Here is a 25,375-nt window from a genome sequence, read left to right as displayed (position 1 = left end):
TTTCATCTGACAAATCAAACAGTGTTAAATGACTTCCAAAATCAAATACAAAACGTTTCTTTTCACGCTCACTCTTGATTGGTAAACAATTGGGGTTTTGCGATAACATACGAGATGGAGAACTGAAAGCAAACGCAGATGTAACGTCGACCCCATTTCTTTTCCCAACCCCCTCCGTCTCTTTACTTAATGGGAGGAGCTGGATGAAAATATCACTCTTTTTCCTTCTTTTTCCTCTTCTTCCTTTTCCTGCTGTAAGCCAGCGGTTCTGCTATTCTCATTGGCCGGCTGCAGCAGTGAGGTCTGCTATTTTTTCCCTTTCTTTTCTTCCCCCACTTTTTCGTAACTTTACCCTCTTAGGAGAGCGAGTGGGGGGCAGGGGGGTTCTTCAGACAGGAAGTGACCAAATTTACCACAGAGACCTTTTTACTCATACTATAGCTGGCAATGACAGATTTAGAAAGAAAGAAAGAAAAAAAGAATGAAAATGTTTACCCCTTCATCTCCTTGTGACCTACATTCTGTCTCTCCATGATTTAGTTAGTTTAGGAAAAACATTGCTACAGTCAATGTGTTTCAAATCAAACAGCTGTATTTGGATCCTTCTCACAATACCTGTCAAGAACGTGTCCGGCTCATATTTCACTCCTAAAACAGAAGGAAATAAAAAAATTATATTTTGCTCAAAGAAAAAGAAAACATTGCCTTTTTTAGGCCCATCACAACATTTCCTCCCAAATTCCCACTACCATATTGTCAGATATTTAAATTATATTTTATAAAATTAAACAAATCACAATTTTACAAATTGCAACCATATATATATATATATATATATATATATATATATATATATATATATATATATATATATATATAAACCATTTATTATATTATATGATATGAATATAACTATATATATTGTAATGAACTTGTACTGAATTTGATAAAATACCGATTTAAAAAAAAATACAAATTTATTTGAAATTACAATAATATGGTACATTGAACACTCTGTAGTTTTATCTATCCAAACATCACTATTGTGAATAAAGGAAATAATAAATAAATAAATACATAAAGTAAAACATCTGGACGCATTAAATAGGAAGTGGGTGCTTAAACTTCATGAAAATTACACTGCCGTTCAAAAGTTTGGAATCAGTAAGATTTTAAACGTTTTTTAATAGCCTTTTCTGCTCATTAAGGCTGTGTTTGATTAAAAAGAGAGATAAAACAGTAATATTGTGAAATATTATTGCAATTTAAAAGTGTGTTTTTTATTTTAATAGACTCTAAAATTGAATTGATTTCTGTGATGCAAAGCTGAATTTTCAGCATCATTACTCAGTCATCAATGTCACTCGGAAACATATATATATATATACACACACACACACACACACACTTATTATATATATATATATATTCATTTATATATATATATATACATATATATATATATATATATATATATATATATATAAAGAGAACAGCATTTATTTAAAATAGAAATCTTTTGTAACAACATACACTACCATTCAAAGTTTGGCATCAGTAATTTTTTTCTCTTTCTTTAAAAGAAATTCATACTTCTATTCACCAAGTATGTGTTAAATTGTTAAAAAGTGATAGTAAAGACTTACATTGTTAAAAAAAATTCTATTTTGAATAAATACTGTTCTTTTATACTTTTTATTCACCATTGGCATCAACAGCGTTTGAACAGCAATGCAAAGAATCTGAGAAATCCCTGTTTTTTTTCCTTTTCTGTTTTTTGTTTGAGTTGACATGCAAACATCTATGCAAATGCATATTTTTTGAGAGATTTATCCATTTACGTTTTACTTCTATACCATACTAGCCTAATTCATGGTCATGTTCTCACGTATCTAACTAATGAAATACATGAGACCAATGAAATGAAACACTGTAAAGAACAAGCCATGGACAATGTTCCTGTGCACAGCTTGCTTTTTAGCTCTTGATGTACATTTCTCTTAGTTCAAGTCTATAAACATGTTTCTGGAGAGGCGGCAGAGAGACAGGCCACCTGCTGCCCTACACCAGAGCAGTTTCTGCAGCTGTGGGGACTAGTGCAGCTGGGACGTCCCAGTAATGCACTTTTGTTCAAGGCCCTGTAGAGCACAGGGTGGGCTGCCAGAGCAGCTATGTCTCTGTCTCTGACAGGACAGCAGTTGTCTGAAGTCAGTAAATCGCTCAGTAACAGCACTGAGTCTGTTTGCATGTATTCCTAACATGTATGTCATGCCATTTCATGGTCCCGCAGGGGCATCATGAGTCTGCACGATCAGAATACAGAGAGGAGATATTCCTTTGACATTTCAGGGAAAGTTCTTCCAGCATCTACAGCTGTTTGGAAAAAGAATAAAGTATGGAATGTAAATTGTTTCATTGAAGGCAAAACTCCAAAAATGCAGTTTTATTTCTCTGTGGTTTTCACTGCTATGTGCTGTTGAAATGTTTATTTTTGCAAATTTACTTTTAAAGCTTTTTTTTTTCCTCCCTGGGAGGACGTTGGAAGAAGCCCTCTGTGAGCCGATTGCAAAAGATCTAGTCTTTCTAGATCTAAAGCACATATGCAAAAACTCAACATGAAAGTTCATTTTTTCCAGTCTTTGAGTTATTGTGTTGTTCACTTTATGAGTGTAGAAACTAAACTAAACAGCACAGTTTGTCAAGTGCTAAAAATCAAACTTTCGTTGTGTACAGTAAATCTTGTTGCTGGTAGTTTAAACATAAAAGCTACTAGTAATTGAAGCCATACAATGAAACATTTAAAACTCATTTGCATCTGGAACTGATGCATTTCAGTGTGAAACTAGACATTTAATAAGCGAAAATGTGGAATAACATGTCTGATCCATTTGACTGGATTATGGAAAATGAGTGTTATGATCCTAAACATACAACAAGGGCCAAACAACAAGGACTTGGTGATGTCACCTGAAAAAAAAGTTGTTTCACAGACAGGGTGCGTATATCACGTGCATTGAGATAATACAAACAGTAAAAGCTATAAATGGACAAGTCAGCAGATGCAGCGCTTTCAGGATGTGACTCAATAGTGTGTGCATAAACTGTGGTGTGGAAGACTGCTGGAGATTGCTTTCCTTAAAAGCATTTTAAGGAAAACTCTTTCATTTTATTGTGCAATTTTGGTGTTTCATGAAGTATACAAGATTCTTTAGATGTCCTTATTTTAGTTGTTTCAGAGACAGAATAAGTTGAAAAATCATGCATAACATGTATAAAATGCAAAAAAAGTCCATTTTGAATGCATGTTGACTTGAAAGAGATCTTCTGAGATTGCCTGGAAGGCTTTGCATGGCTAAATAGCCAAAAGAGCAGTGTGAGAGAGGCGTAACCAGGCCAAGAAAATGTGGTTAGCATCTACTCTAGTTTCTCCTGAAAGGAGACGTGAGCAGAAGACCACAGGAATCCCAAGCTGACCATCTTTTCTAAGTCAGCATGAATGCATCATTACATGTAAGTGGGCGGAAGGAAGCAGCTTCTTGAAAACCACAGTGACCTTCATTAGGACTAAAAGTCACAAGCAGGAGAACTGGGCAAAAAGTTACCAGTTTATATTTGGACACTTATGAGCCATTGATAAAAGCAGCAAACACATTATCAGTTGAAATGACATACTGTATGTGGCCCTGGGCCAGAAAACCAGTCATAAGGGTCAGTTTTTTTAAATTGAGATACAAATACATTTTCCGAAAGCTGAATAAATAAGCTTCCAATTGGTAGGATAGGACAATATTTAGCCAACATCTTAGCAATGCATATTACTATTATCAAAAAATAAAAGTTTATTTACAGTAGGAAATTTACTAAATATCTTTATGGAACATGATCTTTACGTAATATCCTAATGATTTTTGGCATGAAAAAAAATTGATCATTTCAACCCATACAATGTATTTTTGGTAGTGCTGTCAGTTGATTAAAATTAATTTTTAATCTAATTAATTACATAATGTGTCGAATAATTATTATAATTAATCGCAAAATAAATTTGACTGAAAATTCCCACAAAAGATTATTTAATTTGTGTTAAACAAGAAAGTTTCAAGTAGACATTACAAATTGTAGCTTTTGAAATAAATATTTTACGTGATTTAACATAAAATTTATTACACAAACATTTAGACTGCAACATCCTAACGTAAACTATAAAACATAAAAGAAGATAGTTTGAGAAACATCTCAGTATTTTTTTGTTCGTATCATGAAAGTCATGGTAACCAAAACAGCTTACCAACAGTCTTTAAAATACTTTGTTACATTGTTGTGTGAACTAGCCTTTTAATGTTTTTATTTTTTTATTATTTTTTTTATGAAATGATGCTCTAAATAAACTAAATTTGCCAGCAGGTGGTGGTAAATGTCTTTATGAGTCATTCGCTCATTTGATTTGATTCATTCAAACAGCTGATTCATTCAGGAATGAAGTAAACAGCTCTCTTTATAAATGGGCCTTTAAATCATTGATTCACACGATTCGTTCAAAACACAGATTCATTCAGAAACTAAACACCGCTGTGTTGCTTGGAGACACGCAACCATTCTGCTATGGCTTCAAAGGTAATATGTTCTCTGCAAAATTGAGCAAAAGCACATAATATAATGTTCAAAATGTAACATAATAACATCTTATTTACTGAACTGTTGTATAAAATCACATTTAAACTCATGATAGATAAGGACAAAATGCTGCCCGTGTGATGTGTGATATATATATATATATATATATATATATATATATATATATATATATATATATATATATATATATATATATATATATATCAGACAAAACACATACAGGGGCTTTTTTGGGGGGCAATATCTTGAATTTTAGGGCATAACTGCATTTGTGGAGTTGTTGCCCTGCATCATATTAGTCAACTGCTTTGCTACAAATATACCCGTGGTACTTAAGATTGGTTTTGTGGTCCAGGGTCACATGTGTTTTAGATCTTTGCCACCAGCCTACTTAAGTTCACTTGAAAATTTTGTCATTAATTACTCACCCTCATGCCATTCCAGCAACCTTTGTTCATCTTCAGAACACAAATTTAGATATTTTAGATGAAATCCCAGAGCTTTCTGACCCTGCATAGACAGCAACACAACTATAACATTCAAGGCCCAGAAAGGTAGTAAGGACATCAATAAAACAGACCATGTGACATCAGCTGTTCATTAAAATACTTTTTTGGGAGGAATGTGCTGTAATTTCACAAAAATAATGTCACGGGAGTTACAAACTGTTAAACCAAAACCAGTTTGAGCTTGATTTTTTTTTTACTTCTGAACAACATGGTTATGTTGGTCCACCAGCACCAAACTAGCTCTAATTAGCAGTACTAACCCTACGCAAAATCTTAATTTACCACAGTAAATTCCTATCTCTTCACATGCTCTCCAATCACTCCAGTAGCATGCTTTGAAGTCTAGTGTTTCACTCATGTACTGTCAATGCTGGCTTTCATACAGATTATCCACGCTCTACTATTTGCCCTTGTCAGTCACTAATACAGACTGTAGAGCCTAACATCATCACACATGTCGTCAAAGAGCCTTTGTGTGTTGTGGCACCCAGGGAGGCTTCTTCCAGTGATCTGACCTGACCTCTCTGTTTGTTTTCCCCTTGTCCAAACCCTTAGTCACCCACCACGATCCTGAGAACACCACCTTCAACAGTATTATCGAGCCGCCCTCCGTGGTGGACCAGCCTTCTCCGTCATGGTCGTCCCAGGAGTCCTTCTCTTCTTTTGAGACGAGTGAAGATGGGCCTGTTTACTGCGTACCCCACGAAGGTGAGCGGGAACTAGTGCAGATAAGCCATCTGTTTGTGCAACATGGAAAACAGATGAGGGAGTTAAGAAATCTCCAGACAATTTTATTAAATGACCCCATTCTGTGGTAAATGGTTGCCCTCTGGGTGCGTATATCACGTGCATTGAGATAATACAAACAGCAAATGCTATAAATGGCCAAGTCAGCAGATGCAGCGCTTTCAGGATGTGACTCAATAGTTTGTGCATAAACTGTGGTGTGAGAGACTGCTGGAGATTGCTTTCCTTAAAAGCATTTTAAGGAAAACTCTTTCATTTTATTGTGCAATTTTGGTGGTGTTTCATAAAGTATACAAGATTCTTTAGATGTCCTTATTTTATTCTAGATGTTTCTATAATAATGTCTATTATAACGCTTGGTTAGTTGTTTTTTTAAAACATTTCAGTACAGTCAAAGATTACTAGCCTAAGATTTAATGAATAATGCACACTATATTGTCACTGCAAAAAAAAAAAAATATATATATATATATATTTGTTCAGAAATTACCAGGAAATTAGGGTTCAGGGTACTGTGTTGTTACCTGAATGATTTTTTTTTTTTTTTTTAGTTTAGTGATATTTTTTTCACGAGTCCCTTGTTTTGAGCTGAACAGTTAAACTGCCTGCTGTTCTTCAGTAAAATCCTTCAGATCCCACAAATTCTTTGGTTTTTCAGCATTTTTGTGTATTTCAACCCTTTTTCCAACAGTGACTGTATGATTTTGAGATCCATCTTCACACTGAGGACAACTGAGGGACTCATGTGCAACTATTACAGAAGGTTCAAATGCTCACTGATGCTCCAGAAGGAAACACGATGCATTAAGACCCGGGGCGTTAAAACTTTTTGAATTTAAAGATCAAGATAAATTTAACTTATTTTGTCTTCTGGGAAACATGTAAGTATCTTCTGTAACTTCTGAAGGGCAGTACTAAATGAAAATAAAGATGATATTTAGGCAGAATAAGAAAAATTTACACATCCTCATTCTATTCAAAAGTTTTCCCCCCGGCTCTTATTGCCAAATGTTTTCTTGTGAAGCATCAGTGAGCGTTTGAATCTTCTGTAATAGTTGCATATGAGTTATGAGTTGTTCTCAGTGTGAAAAGATGGATCTCAAAATCATACAGTCATTGTTTGAAAGGGTTCAGTATCTCACTAGAAATGTGGTAACAAATTGGTATAAAATGTGTTCAAGAACTATATTACTGAAACAAACTGAATGAGAATTAATTAAAATACATAAATACATAAAAAAAAACAAATAACATGATAAAAGCAGATACATTTATTAAACTTAAAACATAAAAATAAAAACTAATTCAAAATATTAATAAATAATATAACTGTATGTAAATTATACTAAAACAATACTGCAACAAAAGTGAGTAAAATGCCTCTGAAATAAAAAATACAAGGGCTAAAATGACCAAAGATGCCTTATTGCATAGTTTTGTAGTAAATAAAAAATTTAATTTTAGATAAATTTTAGTAAAACACAATAAGAATTTATGTTAATGACCTGTTTATTTTCAGCATATACAAAATAAGTTCATATTGTATCATTTGTATTCTAAAAACAATATATCCATGTATTTTATGTTTTATTTATTTAGCTTTGACAATTAAATTAAATATACATAATTGCATTAATTGGTTCAGTAGAACAATTGATTAGTTTCCAAATGAATCAGTGTTTTCGAATAAGTTGTTGAATGATTGCTTTAATCATTATTCATAAAAGATCGACTTTTATGATTGAATCCATAGTTCCAGATTGAATCAGTGTTTTTCAAAACATAAATTGTATGAATGATTCACTGACTCACTCATATAGACAGTCCATGAATGTACATGAATGAATCAATGTTTTTGAATAAATCAGTTTAATGATCGGCTCACTAGCTATGTTTCCATCATCCTGTTTTTATACGCATTTTACGTATCGCACAAAAACAAGCAATGGAAACAGCAATTTTCGAAAGAAAATCCCTAAATTTGCAAAAAAAGTTTTTACGCTCGCTTGAGGTGGTTTTTGAATAATGGGAGATGGAATTCCTCCATGCGTATCAAAAAAAGTCATGTGACTTTGCGCTATGTGACGGCATAACCTCTCCTACTTTTCTTAGTGATATTTATTGACAATTTATCAGAAAGTGATGATTTTGTTTGACTGGAATGGAAACTGTGCTTATTAGCAAATGTTTTATGCAATATTTCAGTTAAATTCACAACTTTGGATTGAAATCCAGCTACTGACTCACTCCTTTTTGAGATGTTTAAGAACCAAAAAAAATTTTCTCTTCTACTTACCCTTTCTTTATTCTCTTGCATTTTTCAGAGACTACGAATGAGTGCTGTGACAAGCAAAACTCTAGCACTGTTCAAGAAATACCACTAACCCCCAATGACGATGACGCAGGAGAGTACACATCCCTCAAAGACACAACGAAGCAGTACGTTAACGATGGGAGCGAGCAGCCACTCCTGAAGTCTTCAGACAGCGAGGGCTCCACCAGTGGTTCTGAGTCAACCATAGGAGCCGTTTACGCCCATGTCGCCCGCCTTTCCAAATACTCCAAAGAGGAGGAGGACAACACTTCACCGGAGAAGACAAAAGAGAAGACGAAACCTCGTCCTCCAGACCCTTCCACCAAACCAAAGGTGTCCTGGATCCATGGAACATCTGCAACCAACCCAACAGAGCAAAGCCAGACTCCGTCACCGCAAAAAGAGAAAAGAAAGAACGACTCGGAAAGTTCTGGAAAGTTGGATGAGAAGCAGCGACCAAAGGAGAAGTCAAGCAAGAACCGTGAAAAGCACCAGGACAGTAAGAAAGCAGATGGACCCGAATCACCAAGCAAAAGCAGATCTCAAAAAGCTTCGGAGACCATCGAGCACCTCAACGGGACATTCCAGAACGCCCTGAAGAAGATCGGAAACTTCCACTCGGATAAGAAAACAAACGACACCAACAAAGATCCACCCAAGAGCCCAAAGATCATGCATCCGCACATGAACTCTGAGGCCGCCACGCTACTCGCGGCTCAGCTGAAGGAAAAGACCCAAAGCCTTAACCGGAACGAGGGTCTCACGGTGGGCATCAGACCCAACGGTGTATCAACACCTCAAGCCAACCGAGAGAAACCCACCCCACCTCAAAAGACCAAGCGCTCTGCAACTGGGACCAACAAGCCCCTTCTTCCCACCTCCAGCAACCTCCAGAAGATGGTGGCTCCCATTTCAGACTCTACACCTGAACCTAAAAGCCCAGGGGTTAATGGGACCAAAGTTGAAGGAGACGCCACACCAAAGAAAACACCCATCAAAAAACCACCGAGAAAGAAAGGAAAGGAGGGAACACTGGAGACGGAAGGCAAAACCACTCCAAAGACGGCCATTATGCCACCTCAGATTGTCAAATAGATCTTTGATCGCATTGGTGCGTATATTTTTGAGAACAGTTTTTCATTCATTAAACATTATATAGGAATTGGATGGATTTTTTTTATGGACGAGCTGCTTATAGGATTTAATATTTTGAAGGAATGTGGTTCTCGCTAACTCTTTAAAGACCTGGAAGCGAAAACAACGTCGGTTGTACAGTATTAAAAAGGAAGAGTAAATGAATTTGATGTAATAAGCTCATTTTGTATGCTCTTGGTTTTACATATGCATTACTCCATGTTCAAAGAGAGATTTTCCAATGCTATTGTTTTTTGTGTCTGAAAGGTTGTATTTAGCACTGTATTCCTAGGTGTAAAGATTGAACCAAAGGTACTTTAAAAGGTACAGAAAGAATGATTCCAATATTAATTTCTCTCAGGCCTTATCAGTATATTCAATATCTTGTAAATGATGTAATGAAGGAAATTGTCTGCTTGGTTTCTAGGTCATTTGGTTCACATTCATCACGTACATCAATACTTCACCTAGCATCATGCTTTTTAAGCTTAAAATGATATTTCTTGCAAAATATCTGTTCTTGCTGTTGAAGCTTAACATCAGTTTTCCCCTTTCCCATACAGTACCCATAATTGGTAATGCATTTTTTTTTCAGGCCAGATAACGTGACTGAAAGAACCCCATCATTTTTTTTTATATATGTTTTGCCGGGTTCAAGCGCTTTAAGGCATTTAAGCACATATGAAAAAAATATATTATTTAACAAGCCTTAAACAACCTAAATCTAGAAATACTGTTTTTTAATGTCTGTGACTGTTATAGCGCCAGCTGTGGTCAGATCTTCTTAAAACTTTGCACGCTTGTTTAGAATCGCCTGTTGCAAATGCTCAGCAGGTTTTGTGAAGTTTTGAGTTTTCCTTTAGGCTTTATAGGATTTGGGATAAATTTGGACAGGCCTCTTTTCTAAACGACCACATTATAGCTTACCAAAGGGTAAATTTAAAATTTTCTTTGATAATTATTGGCCTAGAGAGTCCAGAGAATTGTACTGCAGTGTTTTTTTCCAAATTAAGTGGAAACCCTAGGACTAGTTCGCAAAAGTATGTTTTTTTTTTTTTTTACATCTTCTCAATCATTTAACAAACGATTTGACAGCAGTGGTTCTAGAGGCAAAGTTGTCCGGAATGAGAAGTTCTATCGTATGATATGAATATCGTGCGACATACAGTCATTTACACCTTGGAAAATGCGATATTGGCCCCCCAGTGGCTGATTTTTTTTTAATTTCTCTCAGACCTTTGGGGCTGTGTCAAACAGGCCCACTATGTTTAGTTCCGATCGGCCTCCATTAACCGGTGCTCCAAATTCGTCAGCCAATGGACATGGTTTTGAGATATGCAAATATCCTTGTAGATACTTGTGGCATATAGGAACAAGACCGCACATACCAATTTTCATGTTGATAGGACAAATGGTTATAGCCATTTTTATGTTTTTTTCCTGTGGCCACAGATTGAGCTCTTACATACGTGTTCTTAGTTTGGCTAAAAGTAGCCCTGCCCCCTTTTACTAAAAGTTGCCCTGCCCCCTTCGAATGTTTTGGTGCCCCTTTGCGACGGTGAGATGAAAGGTTTTTTTTTTTTTGACAATTATTGATATTCACTCTTCAGGGAAAAGTAGGTTTTTTTACATCTTCTCAATCATTTAACAAACTATTTGACAGCAGTGGTTCTAGAGGAAAAGTTGTCTGGAATGAGGAGTTCTATTGTATGATATGAATACCGCGTATATTTCCAAAAAAACATCCGACGTACAATCATTTACGCCTTGAAAAATGCAATATTGGCCCCACAGTGGCTGATTTTTTTAAAATTTCTCTCAGACCTTTGGGGCTGTGTCGAACAGGCCCACTAAGTTTCGTTCCGATTGGCCTCCAAATGGTTGAACAGTTATAGCCATTTTTATGTTTTTTCCTGTGGCCACAGATTGAGCTCTTACATACGTGTTCTTAGCTTGGCTAAAAGTAGCCCTGCCCCCTTTTACTAAAAGTTGCCCTGCCTTCTTCAAATGTTTTGGTGCCCCTTTGTAACGGTGAGATGAAAGTTTTTTTTTGTTTTTTGTTTTTTTTTTGACAATTATTGATATTCACTCTTCAGGGAATCTTTCTGCACTGGTTTGGTTCCGATCGGGTAAAAATAAAACTAGGACTAGTTCGCAAAAGTAGGTGTTTCAAAAAACGTGAAATAACCGAAATTTTTGACCGGCTGCATTTTGTCCAGGGTGAGCCAAGGATTTCAACGACATAAGACACTTGAGCCTGTGACTGATGGTTTAAGAGTTATGAGCGATTTCGTACTTTTGATCGCTGTAGTGCCCCCCATCAGGCCGATTGGGGCTATGCTCTCCAATCCCTAATTATTAAGATTTTTTTGCTCACATGTGACTTAGATCTGTTTTTCTCATGACAGTGTGAACACCACAAGCCGCATGAAATCTGTCTTTTTCAATTCCGATTTGTGCCACTTCCATATATGGTATTAAATACAAAACAGGTCAGATGTTTTGCACTGCAAACACAGTGTGAACAGTCATATCGGAATTCATGCGACTTTTACATCACTCATATCAACATTTGTCACGATTCTGCGCTCATGGGAGTCACTTCAAATATTTTACATACCCAAAGTTATCAAGACATTTTCGAAAGGTAGTCAGAAGTACAGTGATTTATCAAAACTCGTAGGTATTACAGCGACAACTCTATATACAAGCAAAATGATGGCTTGTATCATAAAAGTTTCAAAACTCTGTTCTGTCTTTATTTTTCACATTGCCTGCACATAATTTAACTGGTTTCTGCGGCAGATCACACGATAAATAAGCACATAAATGCCTTCTTCATGTTCTATGTGTTTACTTCCGTATGACAGCATGCTGCACAGGTGTTGCCAAGTCCACAGTTTTTCCACAAAGTTAAAAAACAACCCGTGGCAGCTGGGGGTTGTTTTTCAACTGTGTGGGCTGAAGCAACCCCACTAACGTGATATTTACCCCCCAGAACTCGATTGGGCGAGTTTTGAGAAGAAATTGAGCAGATTTCATTGTGAAGACCTGGCAACCCTGTTCATATTGTTCTTTTGCGCATATGGGTCAGGTCAGAACCATTATCTGTTCACACTGGAAATCTGATATAAGCCACATTTAAAACAACAGCTATACAAAAATAAAATCAGATCTGATCAAAAACGGGAATTGAGCACTCAGGCTCACAGTGTGAATGTAGCCTGTGTATGTTGGCGTTCAGGCTGATTATGAGATATTATAGTCCAAAAGTTCAGAAAATAAGTGCAGTTATACAACCTTTCTCCTATGGGATAGATCTTGTACACAGGGGAGTATTCTCATCCAATAAATTTCAGTCCTTGCTGAACATCCTGTTGAAATGGGAAACACACATAATAAATATGTGGGAAAAAATGTAAATGTTTCAGTCAGTTTTGAACTTGTTGATATTCGCATTAAAAATCACCGCTTAAAATTATTCTTAAACTAAGTAATTATTTTTATGCCTTGCAAATCTCACATCCATGTTTCTAAAGCATAATAACTATGGCATTACTATAGTGCTCACTGGCATTTTATGAAAAGTAATGGGCAAACATTATTCATATATACACATACATATGGCAGTTGCAACCTATAAACTTTTACCATCAAACAAATATTATTTGTCCACGGAAACAACCATAACACCTTAAAGATGCCAGTATAACGCAACCTAAAAGTCAGATTAAAGGGTATTATCCAAATTTTTTATTCTTCACACTTGGCCTTGAGTTGCAGGAAGTTCAATGCAACTAACAAAAAATGTTTTTCTGTGGTTAAAATGAACAAAATAATGGGGTTTTTTAAGCTTACTATCTAAAACACGCCTTTGCACTTGCAAATACTTTTAAGATGACACCAACAGATACAAAAAAGATGGAGAAAAGTTCATGAAAAACTGGATGGTTATATATTAACAAAGAACTTAAGGTTAAATGTTCAGTCCGGGCCTGTAGTGTTTTTGAGTTTGTAAGCGGGTTCGCAAAAAGCTTTTCGATTGTGGTGTACAGTAACTGCTACTCCCTCATATGGTACCTTTATATATTTTTCTACATGCCAAGATATTTTGTAATATTTTTACCTTCATTTGTAAGCTGTGCTTATACCTTATATCTTGCTTTATTTGTTGTGTGTCAAATGAACTGGTTTTCAATTTTGATTACATTTTTTTCTTCGTTTTTATGTGCAAGCATCAGGTACATTTGGATTTAATGTTTTAATATCTTTCTGTTTACTCTCAAACTATCTTTTTCACATTTCTCTGTGGATGTTATTGTTTTTTATGAACGATAAACTGCATGATGCAGAGGTCGGTGAAAGATCGCTGAGAGATATGTTACCCAATGTTCTGTTTTTGCTGTTCTGATGTATTTGACTGACGACAAAAAACGACTTTTCATGTTTTTGCACGAAACCAGAACATTACCATCTGCAGTATATGACTTTATGGGAGTATGAATAAGAGATTTTGTTTTCTACTCTGACTTTGGCATGAGCTTTGACTGATAAAAGCTTAGCCTTAAAACATGGAGCATTATCAGTAACATGCATTATCTTCACTCATTTTGTCCTGATTTTTGCCTCTCTGTGTTGTTGATGTGTGGTTGTTCATGTTACCGTATTTGAAATAAAAGCAAACCTGTAGCTCATGAATCTAAAGGGTACAGATATCTAATGGCTCTCCCTTCAACATTCATCAAAATATAATATAATATAATATACATTTTATAAGATTTTGTACATACAATCTATAAAAGACTCCTAAAATGTACTTGTGCTTAAATAATCCTTACAAATTTGTGTATATGGCCTAAAAAAAACTGCCAAAAAATAAAATAAATAAAAATTTTCAAAAAAAAAAAAAAAAAGAAAAAAAAAGAAGAGAGATCTGGCTACAAAACACGAGTAAACATAACAAAAGCCTATTTAAATATTTTTAAAATATACATTGTGGCTAACTGGATTCAAAATAAAATAAAATAAAAGGCTTTTTTTTTCACTAAATGAGCACAATATATTAGAATATTTTAATTTAATTTTTTAAATTTATTTAAATAATTTTATTCATATGCACCAATATGTATGCCTATTACTACTACTAATAAATATATTTACAAAATATTTTAAATAGCTAATCAGTGTTTTGGTTTTGAACTGATTTACCAAATATGACAGTGGCACTGATCTGTGCAAATGAATCAAAACTAGCATTATGGGCATTATTAGCATTTCTGAGGAAGTGCTAAACTGGTCCACTGCAAACAACTTAGAAAACAGTTATTTTAAATAGCAAAAATATTCAAAATTGTACTGTTTTGCTGTATTTTGAATTAAACATATTACAAATTAAATGTAAAAAAGACATTTAAAATCTTAATGTTAGTACACACTGTAAATGGTCAATATAATTGCTCACCCCAGAAGAAAACATTTTTTTACAAAATAATAATTACAGTTCAGAGAAAGAAGATCTCATGTCTCTAAATGACACTTTGCTTTCGTTTTTTTTCCTCTCTCTCCCATCCATTTTCCGGTTTATACAGTAAATGATATTTTACAGTTTCCGCTGACTCCTGGCTGCCTCTGTGCCATGAGCAGGGGATCATGGGGAGGTTTTTTTTGTAGCGGTAGCTGTTGCAACGGTGGTCATATGCTCATCAAACTCTAAAGGGCCCAAAGGACTCAACTGGTGAGCTCCTCTACTGGCACAAGAGCCCCTTTCATACAGGAACAGTTGGAAGTCTGTGCGATGGGGCCCTGGAGTTAAAGCATCATGCGCTGCGTATTTGCACTCCATTTTCTCTGTCTTTTTTTTTTTTTTTTTTAAGAGAGAAGAGGGCTTGAAGAAAGCAGCCAAGGTTTCATGGGCAAAAGGCAACATAGGCGAGGAAGATCATGTGATCTGTAATTGAAACCAGAGATGTGTAAGCATCCAGACACACATACACATGTGCACATTTCCCAAGCCATGCCACTGCTGACATCGAGCTTCTCTGAAAGACTGAAATACGCACACACTTTGGTTTCACTATGTATATGACCTGTTGTTGTATTTAAATGTATTTCCATATCTGCTTCACCAGCTACTTCATGGCAGATACTGAGTAAATATTCAACATTATAATATCATAAACACACTACAATAAAAATACATTCTTAAAAATTCTTAATTTTTTTTCAAAATACTTGTGATTAAAATTGTAAAAGTTGTTCTGAGTTCATTTTACAAAATAAGTCCTTTAAAAAAAAAAAAAAAAGGTTAGGAGTGGATCTAACTACAAAACAAAATGTGAGTCTCTAGTAAATCTAACAAAATCCTAAATTTAGAGGAAAACAAACATGAAAATTTATTTAAAAAAAAAAAAAAAAAATAAGTTCTCTCAAATTATATTAATATAATTACAATTAATTATAATAAACAAATACATTTTTGCTTAAAATAAACTGAAGACCAATCACATCTTTTTAAAAAAAAGTAGCAGAAAAACTGAATTAAAAGTGAGAAATGATACATTTCAAAAGTACATATCAAAATTAAGATTTACCATACATTAATTATAATCAAATACATCAAATAATCAAAAAAAAAAGAAAGTAAAATAAAGTTTATTCCCCCAATCTTAATTAAGTAGTAAATTAAAATGAGAAATTAATAAATATACATATATTTTTCTCAAATTATAATAAAATATAAATATAATTAATTCTAATAAATAAATAAAGAGTATTTCAGCTTAAAATAAATGGAAGACCAAATCACATTTAAAAAAAAAGTAACAAAAACAAATGTTAACACATTTTAAAAGTACGTACATTTCAAAAGTAATACTTTATATTATATTATATTAAAAATTATAATTTTATAATTATAAATTATAATAAATTACAAGTAATTAATTCTAATTAAATACAAAAGTAATGAGTTATATTTTGCTTAAAAAATTTATTTTATCCCCCATCATAAAGTAGGAAGTAAATAAAAATAAGAAATCATAAATAAATAAATATATATATATATATATATATATATATATATATATATATATATACATACTGTATATATATAATACATTTATAGAAATTTATATAAATTAATTATATATATAAAATAAATAAATAATAAAGAGTATTTTTGCTTAATACAAACTGATCAAAGCTCATTAAAAAAGTAACAAAGCTAAATTAAAAGTGAAAAATACAAAACTTAAATTACATTATTGAAATTATATTTCAAAATTATAATTCTATAAATATACATTTAAATAAATTAAAATAAATTATTATAATTCATTTATTGTATTAATTTTACATTACTTATAATTTAATACAAATCTAATAATCAAAAGTAATAACTTATATTGCCCAAATAATATTATTTTGTTAAAAAAAAAAAAAAAGTAAAAGTCTCACAATTGTCCTTACTGCAACGCCTCCAGATGTTTTAGGCTATGTTTGATTTATAATTTACATTATTCTCAAATGGTGATTCTTGAATTTATTTATTTAACGTCAACGTCTTCTAAGAACATAGAAATGCATTTAATTATAAATTTATCAGTTTAAGAAATGCACCATTACAGTAATGAGAACATGCTCATTTTTATTCCAATATCATTTTCCCAGTAAATTTTCCCAGTAAAGACACAACCGAAACAGCACTCCAGTGCTGGAAAAGTCATTTAGACTGTGATTCTTCCAGGGAAAAAAAAAAGTGTATTCCAGAAAGTATTCACAAAACAAGGATTTAAAAAAAAATATTGCTTGCAAAAAAAAAAACTCTCAAGATATGGTTTTAAGACTGACATCTGTGACCGGAGAGACAAATTGATATTTCGGAGGAAGTGATACGACAAATGCAGTGCCAGTCTAAACATACCTCTCAAAAACCTGGAGCACAATCAAGCGGCGGGACCATCAGAGCCAACAACCGACCCACGGCTACACGCCTGTTCACAACCCAGCTGTCGCCATGGCAACAGGGACAGATTGCATCCACATCTGGTAGCGATTTCAGCTCTTGTGAAAGAAAAAAAAAAGCGGGGGGAGAAAGAAATTTATGAGTTAAGGCGGAAAAAAGACATATTTTCTGCAATGCAAAGCAGAAAAAAAGCGGAGGGTTGAATTACACTTGAAAGAGGCAGAGAAATGTGTTTTGTTTGTTTGTTTGCTTTTTTTTTCTTCAAACAGAATGGAAGTAATTTTTCATACTTCTGTAAGTTATGAGAATTGAACGGAGCCGTGCTGGTCCTCTGAAAAGCTGACACGCTGAGCGCCTCTGCCTGTTTAGGCAGGTTTTCATAGGAAACAGACTATACAGCGGGCGACAGACTCCAGAAAGAAAATGATTGTATAATAAAGGCTGACAACAACATAACTTTAACATAAATCATATGCTTATATTCTAGGTGGGAAAGCAGGAGCTTCTCCTGCGTCAGTACGATGTTTGGTTATCTTTTTCTGAATTTCTCTTACAAAAGAGAAAATTGCTAGTATTATATGACAACGCAATACTTTGGTTACCCTCTTAATGCATATACACACACTATTTGGTTTTGTCTTTATATAGTGTCCAAAAACCTTTGGGCAAAAAAGTTTCTGGGACCTTAGATGCACTTAAAAACATCTTGGTGTCAAAGTATTAGATAATAAAACATTACAGCAAGTGTCATTCATTTTAAAGAAGAAAAACTGTCACACTTTATTTTAAGGTCCAATTCTTGCTATTGACAAACCATTAACTATGACTTTCACCTCAGCAAACTCCTAATTTGTTGCTTATTAATATTCAGTAAGGTAGTTGTTAAGTTTAGGTATTGGGCAGGACTAGGAATGTAGAATATGGTCATGCAGAATGTGCTTTATAACTAAGTACTAATAAACAGCCAATATGTTAATAATAGGGATGCTAATAAGCAACTTTAAAGTGAGAACTGGATATTGGAGAATTGAAATACTATTACTATTATCCTATAACATACTACTATTAATATTAATACTTTTATTCAGCAAGGATGCATTCAATGTATCAAAAATGACACTGAAGACATCTAAAATGTTATAAAAGATCTCTGTGTTGTTTGTTATTCTACTCATTAAAGAATTTTGTAAAAATATATCATGGTTTCCACAAAAATATCAAAGCAATAATAATAATAATAATAATTATTATTATTATTATTATTATTATATTATATTATATTATATTATATTATATTATATTATATTATTATTATAATATTATCAAACAATTGCGTTTTTTTTCAATAATCAAAAAGTTCTGCTTTATTATTATTATTTTCAATTATCAAAACATTTTGCTGCTATTTATCATCATCATCATCTTAACTTAAATATCAAGCAGCAGAACTTAATTGAAAATAATAATAATAATAATAATAATAATAATAATAATAATAATTTTTAATTATCAAAAAGTTCTGCTTCCATTTAATTATTATTATCATCATTATGATCATCATCATCATCATCATCATCATCTTCACAAAAATATCAAGCAGCAGAACCTTTTAATAATTGTAAATAATAATAATAATAATAATAATGATAATAATAATAATAATAATAATATTTGCAATTATAAAAATGTTTTGCTGCTATTTATTATTATCATCATCAACATCACACAAATATTAAGCAGCAGAACTATTATTATTATTATTATTATTATTATTATTATTTTAATGATAATATATTATTATTATTTTCAATTACCAAAAAGTTATGCTGCTATTTATTATTATCATTATTATTTTATTATCATTATCGCCATCATCATGGTTTTCACAAAAATATCAAGCAGCACTATAATAATATAATAATAGCACTATAGTAATAATATATTTTCAATTATCAAAAGTTCTGCTGCTATTTATTATCATCATCATCACCATGGTTTTCACAAAACTTTTTAATAATTGAAAATAATAATAATAATAATAATAATAATAATTATTATTATTATTATTTCAATTATCAAAGTTCTGCTGCTATTTATTATCATCATCATCATCATCATGCTTTTCACAAAAATATCAAGCAGCAGAACTTTTTGATAATTGAAAAGATAATAATAATAATAATAAATGTTTTCAATTATCAAAAAGTTCTGCTGCTATTATTATGATCACCATCATTGTGGTTTTCACAAAAATATCAAGCAGCACAACTTTCTGATAACTGAAAATACTACTACTACTACTACTACTACTATATTGTAAAAAATAAAAAACACAATTTGTTGAGTCAGTTTAAAATAATTTGTTACCCTGCTGCCTTAAAATTAAGTTCAGTCAACTAAAATAAGTTTATTCAACTTGAAATGTTAAGTTGTACTAAGTAACAACTTAGATATTTGTGTTTGCTAAACTTAACAGATGGGTAAGTAACCCAGCTGCCTTAAAATGTTAAATTGATTCAACTCAAATATCTAAGCTGTCACTTAGTATAATTTAACATTTCAAGTTGAATAAACTTTTTTTTGAGTTGACTGAACTTAACATTTTAAGGCAGCCAAGTTACAAATTATTTTAAGTTGACTCAACAAATCGTTTTTTACAGTGTACTGCTAATAATAATAATAATAATAATAATAATAATAATAATAACAACAACAACAACAATATTATTAGTAGTAGTAGCAGTAGTAGTAATATCATCATCATCGCTGAATATAATAATAATAATAATAATAATAATCATCATCATCTTCATTTCTTGAACAGCAAATCAGCGTATTAAAATGATTTCTAAAGGATCATGTGACACTGAATTTTCAGCGTCATTACTCCAGTCTTCAGTTTTGCATCACAGGAATATATTACATTTTAAAATATGCTGGAATAGAAAAGAGTTATTTTAGGTTGCAATAATGTTTTACAGTATTACTGTTTTTACTGTATTTTCACAGATGAATGGATGGCTCAGAAAAGTAAAATTATGTGAACACAAACTTATTCAAACCTGACTGAATGTTCTATTCAAAATATAAATTACTGATTGATCGTTTTGCACTCCTGTCCCTGCAACCGAGTTTTATCATAAACAACAGTCAGATATCAAAGCTAGAGTCTTAAATTTATCTAACGATACACAGTTGGGATCAAGTTTCAAATCAAGTAAGAGGGTGATGAGTTAATGTGCTGTGAATATTGTACTATTGTACAATAATCTGGGGCCCCTAGTGATTTTGTGTATAAAGAGGTATATGCAATGACATTCTAAACATTTTATGGGGTCTCTGTAGGTCTCTGATCTGTTTGAAACACTTTAGCATCGGTTTCTGCCATTGCGTTTTTGTCCATTTCATTTTTTGAGAGGTCTGTGAATCACAGCATACGTGTCCGTGCCATGTGTGGGTTATTACTGGAAAGACGCTTGGCGTGTGTCGCTGCCTCTAACCGCTGGATGCTGAGCTCAGCTCCTCAGCACTGAGATCATGTGTGTGTATAATATACTGTTACAGGCTGAATCTGCTGGACTCACACTGTGATATAAGACTGACTGATCTGAGGTGATAACAGAGCACTTCATCATACACTTAATGAGACGTTCGGCTAAAAATAAATGATGTACTGCACTCATTTTACTCACTGTGTCCCAGTTTGATGATAATTATTGAATTTCTAATTCAGTTTGCTTGCATGTAGGCAAATGGTTATTTATTATTTAAACTGTTTAAATGTTTGTTTTTCAAAATTAATTATTAAATAATTACATTTTAATAAATTATTTATTAAAATGAGTTAGCATCTCCTGTTGTGAAGTATGCTGTTCCTTTTCTAAGCAATCTAACTTTTACCCGGAGGCCAATTACATGTAAAAAAAATGAAATAAAAATATAAAATCACATGAACTCACACTAAAGGAGGGACCCGTGTCATCATTGAGATTTGAAGGTGCAGCACCTTGGGCTCTTTCTGAATCTGGAAATTAACCACAAACAAACAGAATCAATATTATTTTAAAAAGAACAAATCCTTAAACATGCATTATGCATTTTTTTAAGCAATTATTTATTTTTATTTACTATTAATATTCATTTTTTATTAATATTTACTATAAATAATTTTATTTACTATATATCTACTTTTATTTTATTTAATAATTGAATGCAAGGATGCATTAAATTTATTAAAAGTTAAGAGTAGAGTAAAGACATTTATAATGTTACAAAATATTTATTTTCCAAATAAATACTGTTCTACAAACAAAAAAACAAAACATTAGCACAACTGTTTTAAACAGTAATGGGTGTTGAAAATTCAGATTTGCCATTAAAGGAATAAATTATAATTCATAAAAAAAATATCTAATTTGAATATTTAAAATATATATTAAATAAGTTTAGAAAATTGTCATTTTAATTTTAAATTGTAATGTTGTCACTGTATTGTTATTGTATTTTTGATCAAACAAATGCAACCCTGGGTGAACACACACACATTTACACACATATATATACAGTCATGGCCAAAAATATCGGCACTCTTGCAATTCTGTCAGAAAATGCAACACTTTTCTCAGAAAATTGTTCCAATTGCAGATGTTTTGGTATTCACATGCTTATTGTTTTTGTTTGCACTGCAACAACAAAAAAAAAAAAAAAAAAAAGAGAGAGAGAGAAGAAAAGTAAAACTTGATCATATTTCACACAGAACACAAAAATGGACAGGACAAAATTATTGACACCTTGTTAAAATTGTAAGAAATAATTGCTTTTCAAGCATGTGATGCTCCTGTAATTTGTATTTAGACACACCTGTGGCAAGTAACAGGTGAGGGCAATATAGTAATCACACTTGAAACCAGTTAAAATGGAGAAAAGTTGACTCAGCATTTGTGTTGTTCAAATGGTGGATAAAGAACCCCAATTAACTTCCAAACAAATTCAAGCTGATTTGCAGACACAGGGTACAACAGTGTCAGCTCACACTATCCGTCGCCATCTGAATGAAAGGGACGCTGTGGTAGGAGACTCAGGAGCACACCACTGCTGACACAAAGGCATAAAAAAAGCAAGACTGGAGTTTGCCAAAACTACAATCCTTCTGGGAGAACATACTGTGGACAGATGAGACAAAAGTAGAGCTTTTTGGTAAAGAACATCATGCCACTGTTTACAGAAAAAGAAATGAGGCCTTCAAAGAAAAGAACACAGTCCCTACAGTCAAACATGGTGGAGGTTAAAAGATGTTTTGGGGTTGCTTTGCTGCTTCTGGCACTGGATCCCTTGACTGTGTGAACAGTATCATGAAATCTGATGATTACCAAAGTTTTTTGGGGTGCAATGTAGTGGCCAGTGTCAGAAAGCTGCGTCTCCACCAGAGGTCATGGGTCTTCCAGCAGGACAATGACCCGAAACACACTTCAAAAAGCACTCAGAAATGGTTACAAACAACAATTGTGGAGAGATCTCAAAACAGCAGTTGGGACAAGGCATCCTTCAAATCTGAATGACCCGGAGCAGTTTGCAAAAGAAGAGTGGTCCAAAATTCCAGTAGAGAGGTGTAAGAAACTCATTCGTGGTTACAGGAAGCGACTGATTTCAGTTATTTTTTCCAAAGGGGGTGCTACCAAATATTAAGTTAAGGGTGCAAATAATTTTGTCCAGTGCATTTTTTTGGGTTCTGTGTGGAATTGTATCAGATTTAACTTTTAGAGAAGGGTTGCATTTTCTGACAGAATTGCAAGGGTGCCGATATTTTTGGCCATGACTGTATACACACATATATACATATAATATTTTATGCAAGTTTCAAGTTTTTACCTGTAAACTATCAAATAAAAGATGCAACCCACTGTATTCAATAAATAAATAAATAAATAAATAAATAAATCCATAACAGTTAGCAACATAAGTTGTGTTAAATTTGCAATGGAAGACTTGGCTCACATATCGTCACTCGACCATTTTTAAGCCGTTACGTATAAAAAGCAAAGCCCCTCTGAAGAGATGAAAGTCTCGCATTAGTGAGACAGATATACAGGGTCAGCAAACAGTTGTCTGCACTTCTCTTTTTTCCTCTTTGTCAGCATATTTGTGTGTCAAGTTTATTCAAGAGGATCTGCCTCTAACGGAAAACTTTTCTGTATTCCTCCCCTCTTCACATCCCTCCCACTTTCCCTCTTTTTCCCTCCTGCTCCCTTCCTTCTTTCGCTCTCCCCCTCTTTTTCCCGCTCTGTTTCTCTGAGAGGAGGAAGTAGTATGGTTTATTCAGGGCTCAGGTTTCAGAGCAGAGGGCTTTTTTGGTCATTTTACTGGCTCCGGAGAAGAGAAGGAGAGAGCTGCTTCTGTAACCGTCACCGCACACAACAGTGATGAAGATTAGACCGAAATGGAAAACAGCTCATACACTCATTTCCTCTTTCGTAACTCCAGTGCCTATAAGGTTCCTCTGCTTTTATACAATCATGCTGCTGCTTGTTTCTTGAAAATTCAAACTGAGCTGTTTGTTACTCAGAGGTGTGTTATTAATTTAAGTTTGATTTGACTATATTTATCTGGCACATAATTTTTTATTTTTTTTTAAAATGGCCTTAGACTGAAGACAGATTAAAGGGGTATATTAAAGGGGTCATCGGATGCCCATTTTCCACAAGTTGATACGACTCTTTAGGGTCTTAATGAAAAGTCTCTAATATACTTTGATTAAAAATTCTCAATGGTTGTGTAAAACAACACCCTTTTTACCTTGCCAAATCAGCTCTGCAAAAATCATCTCATTCTAAGGGGTTGTTCCTTTAAATGCAAATGAGCTCTGCTCACCCCGCCCCTCTCTTCTCTCTGTGGAAAGACAATCTTGTTTACTTTAGCCGCATTTAGCGGCATTTAGCAGCGTTTAGGCACTAAACTTCCTAACTACCACGTTATAAGGAAAGGCGATCGCAAAGATTCATAAAAAAAAACGCTTATACTCACTTCTGCTGTAAGTGAAGCTGGATCACGAAATGATTTGCGCGAACATAGACTGATAGATGTAGATCGGGAGGCGCATTCCATACGCAAACAAACGTAATCTACTGCATCGTCAGCGGCTCAGATGTCTGGAGTAAATGACGACCACTATGTTCATTATTTCATCCAGCAACACAACACCTCAATCGCTCAATCGGAGATATTCTTGTATAACTTACATCCCTGCTCTGGCATCAAAACAAGGGAAGTTACTGGACTGTGACAGCTGGTCTGAGGTAAGAGCTCATGTCAATCAACTATCGTGGGAGCGGCCTCTGTGGGTGTGACACCACACCGACAGGCATCTGAGAACGGCTCGATTTGAAAAAGGGGATATTATTTTTACAGATTAATTAAAAACCACTGCATGGATTTTTATCATTATAGGGTAGATTTGTCCATACACTGCCAACACACATTAATGTTCAAACAACATGAAAAAGTGAACTTAGCATCCAATGACCCCTTTAAGACATTATAATATCAGAGGCTTGAAGGTGCAGCAGTTTGTAATAGTAATTTTCTGACTCTTAGTCCAGGTATAGAAATATATACACTAATATATAAAAACTTTTTTCTTTTTCTTTTTACTCAGGCTGTAAAAAATTAATTTCAGAAAAAAAGAAAGAAAGAAAGAAAGAAAGAAAAAGAAAGAAAGAAAAAGTCAGAATTGTAAGTTTATATCTCTCAGTTCTGATTTTATAACTCACAATTGCGACTTTATATCACGCAATTCTGAGTAAAAAGGCTGAATTGTGAGTTTATATCTCAATTCTGAGGAAAAAAGAATTGCTAGTTTGTATCACGTAGTTCTGAAAAAAAAGGTCAGAATTTTTAGTTTATATCAAGCAATTCTGAGGGAAAAAAGTCCAAATTGCAAATTTGTATCACGCAATTCTGAGAAAAAATTTAGAATTGCTTATCTCACAATTCTGAGAAAAAAAGAGGCTAAATTGTAAGTTTATGTATCTCAATTCTGAGAGAAAAAAATCAGAATTTCTAGTTCAATTCTGAGAA

The 25,375-nt window shown here is 33.4% G+C and overlaps 1 protein-coding gene across 1 annotated transcript in view; it reads left to right on the top strand.

The window, feature by feature from the left end:
- Positions 1-10,083, top strand: part of scarf2 (scavenger receptor class F, member 2) — a 38,178-nt gene extending 28,095 nt beyond the window's left edge. Inside the window, exons 10-11 of the mRNA XM_051110670.1 lie at positions 5,700-5,852; positions 8,216-10,083. Of these exons, the coding sequence (XP_050966627.1) occupies positions 5,700-5,852; positions 8,216-9,300 (1,238 nt within the window). The 3' untranslated portion in view covers positions 9,301-10,083. The remainder of the gene's footprint in view (positions 1-5,699; positions 5,853-8,215) is intronic.
- Positions 10,084-25,375: the final 15,292 nt, after the last annotated feature.

Source organism: Labeo rohita, chromosome 5 (assembly GCF_022985175.1).
Source record: "Labeo rohita strain BAU-BD-2019 chromosome 5, IGBB_LRoh.1.0, whole genome shotgun sequence".
Classification (NCBI taxonomy): domain Eukaryota; kingdom Metazoa; phylum Chordata; class Actinopteri; order Cypriniformes; family Cyprinidae; genus Labeo; species Labeo rohita.
Note: the sequence above shows the minus strand (reverse complement) of the source record. Positions and strands in the feature narration are given on the sequence as shown.